The sequence below is a fragment of the Poecilia latipinna genome, unplaced genomic scaffold (assembly GCF_001443285.1).
Source record: "Poecilia latipinna isolate Pla-1442-1.1 unplaced genomic scaffold, P_latipinna-1.0 Scaffold823, whole genome shotgun sequence".
Lineage (NCBI taxonomy): Eukaryota > Metazoa > Chordata > Actinopteri > Cyprinodontiformes > Poeciliidae > Poecilia > Poecilia latipinna.
Window position 1 is genome coordinate 38,846 of NW_015113439.1, and position 2,962 is coordinate 41,807.

At 36.1% G+C, this 2,962-nt stretch overlaps 1 protein-coding gene across 1 annotated transcript in view; it reads right to left on the minus strand.

Annotated features, from left to right (window-relative positions):
* wdfy2 (WD repeat and FYVE domain containing 2) overlaps positions 1-1,000 on the minus strand; it is a 30,453-nt gene extending 29,453 nt beyond the window's left edge. The window contains exon 1 of the mRNA XM_015047373.1: positions 655-1,000. Within this exon, the coding sequence (XP_014902859.1) occupies positions 655-791 (137 nt within the window). The 5' untranslated portion in view covers positions 792-1,000. The remainder of the gene's footprint in view (positions 1-654) is intronic.
* Between the last annotated feature and the right edge of the window lie 1,962 nt (positions 1,001-2,962).

Below are 2,962 nucleotides of genomic sequence, written 5' to 3' on the forward strand. Positions count from 1 at the left end.
AAAACCCTTCCTTTTCCCCAAAAAAAAAAAAAAAAAAAAAAAAAAAAAGCCTGGGCAGCTATAGAGAACATGCACCACAAAAAGAGTTTGTGGTGCAAATCAGCATAAAATAGTTCAGCAAACACCTTCTTCCTTCTTCCAGGATCATCTCTAGTTCCACCAAATCCTACATGAAACCCGGGAGTGAGCTGAAGAGACTATAACAGATGAACCAGAATGATCTATTATTATATAGAGACAATGTAAAAAGGAATGGTCAAAGATCCCTCTCTTTGTATGCTCAAACCTTGTGAACTGTTGCAGAAGCAAAGTGCTGAGCTACTGGCAAAAGGGTGCTGTACAAAGTCGTGACAGTAGGGGTGCTAATAATATTTCAATGAAGATTTTTACACTGTTTTTTTTTAATTATTATTATTATTATTCTCTCACTGAATAAATGTATTGAAATTAAATATTAGTGTGATATTATGCTACTGTAATAAAATAACGATTTTAAGGGGATTCCGCACATCTTGCGTTACTGTTTTGAAGCCATATGAACATGTGATGACAAACAGCTTTATGCTTAACAGAAAAAAGTCAATATTAAGGTAAAATAACCTCGGATGTATATTAAAGGTTATTAGGTAAACACCCTGTGGCGCAGAGACCTACCGGTCCTCAGAAACGCTGATCACCCCGTCTTCTTTAGGGATGATCGCCGCCGCGGTCACAACCTCCTGGAAAGCCTCGATTTTACTCAGCAGGCACGGCTTCCTAGCCTGCGGACGAGGCTGGATTTCGGCCGCCATGGTGGAGCAGTGTGGTGCACGGACCTCCGCCTCCCCACCCCCGTCTCAGGGAAACATAACCCGCCGCAGTCCCACGCCAGAGCCTCGGTGGAGAAGCTGCTACATGTAGCTGTCAAGGAGAACCGACACGGTGTTGTGACTTCTGTGAGAGGTACAGCCAGGTCAGCTGACAAACATCTCACCGCCCACAGCCTCCCGCTCCCACACACACACACCTCATTTCCGGTCAACAAAATAAAACTTCCGCTCTTAGCCGCTGGTCAAAATTTCAAAGTAAATGCTTTGTTTTGAAGGCTCTTAGGCCATCAAGGTTCCTAAATTGTCGTACGAATTATTTCCAAGGTAAATGGACATTCATGCTTCTGGTGACGAGAAAAACGATGAACAAGGAGGCGCGAGCGCTCGCAGGTACGCTGTATTTCACTTACCTGCAATTTCAATCTTGTATTTCTGAAAATTATTAAAAATATGGATTAATCAATTGCTAAAATGTACAGTCCACTTCCCTTTGCATGAATATGAGCAATGATTCAATTTAAACTAATTTAATTTATGAAGCACTTATATTACAGAAATGTAATTAACCTAAAGTGCCTACCAAAATAAGACTAAAAAATCATCACAATAGAAATAACAAAACATAATTCATAAAAAGTGACGGTACTTGCAAAAAACACAAGACAGTAAATTATATATTATCACTATGACTTAGCATCATGAAACAACCATCAAACTGGTGTCATTATTATTATTATTATTATTATTATTATTTTTTTTTTTTTTTTTTTTTTTTTTTTTTTATCCAAATAATTCTATATCACAACTTGTGTTTCACTGGTTGATCTGCAGATTTTTTTACTGAAGGTTCCAGCAGGGGGCAGAGCTTATTGTCACGGCAAAGTTTACTTTCAGACCTGATGTCATGCATCAAGGTTACTTGCCTGAAACATGAGTGACATGAAGCGACACTTATTCAAGTGTTTTGTTGTTGTTATTGTTGTTGTTGTTTTTTCCTTTTTCCGCAATCAGCTTTGTCGAACGTTTTACACAAACATACACAAAAGTAGTAAAACGTCCAAAAGTTTAAATGTATGTATTTGTATAATTTCTAAAACCTTTCAAAACTCATTTCTACCGTGTATCTAGTAGTGTTATTTGCTCCCTCGTTCTCAGCACTTAGAAGAAAATGAAAGAAGTCACAACATCCCAACCATATTTTTAGTGAAGTGAAACTATTTTGCATTTTAGGAGGTTGTGTGTGAAAACTCTAACTCGGCTAATAGGACCAAAAACTGTTCTTTTGTTAAGTTGTTTATAACAACGCATCCTAACTAGCCTAGAGTAACATCAGATGTGCCAAAACATTTGTTTTCCTTTGACATATTTTACTGTTTTCCAACCCCAAAACATTAGCTTGACATAAATATTGAGGGTAACACAAATAGCTTAAAACACAGACTGCACCTGTCTGTGTTTTAAAATGCTTTAGGTGAAGTTGTAAATCACTAGTCCACTCTGTATAAGCAACTACAATACATTCAAATGGAAGAAGAAATAAAACCATTAAGCAGCAACACTAATATGTTTGGTTATTTTGGGACTTCACAAACTCATCCAAGTACATAACTTAAGTAATTAAGAAAAATAATCAACTCTCAAATACTGTCAAGTATTTAAAAAACCAAACGTGATACCCACATTAGCTAATAATCAACTAAGTGTTGTCATTAACCCATCAACGTTACATAAAACGAAAACAGAATTAGTTCTCGCAAGTGGTCTGAAAAAAAGTGACGAAGTGCAAATATTTCCGTTCATAATCTGACGGGAAATTCAAAATAAAAGCCCAACCTTGGAACCGATGGCAAGAAATTATTTCTGGAGTTTGTTTTTAGGCAGTCTTAACCTACAAAATATTACTATGAGATTATTATTATTATTTTAAACAAAGAAGTAACTCTTAAGTCAACGGGTTCTTGGACAAGATAGTCAACTCGAAAAATATTTATTTTTTTCAAGTAACGGTTCCTTTAATGAAGTAGTGTCAAAAACTGAATGTATACATCTATATTTATATTGTTTTCTTTAATTAACTTAGTATATTATTATGTTGTGTGCAGTGGTGGAAAGTAACGAAGTACAAGTACTTCGTTACTGTACTTAAGTACAGT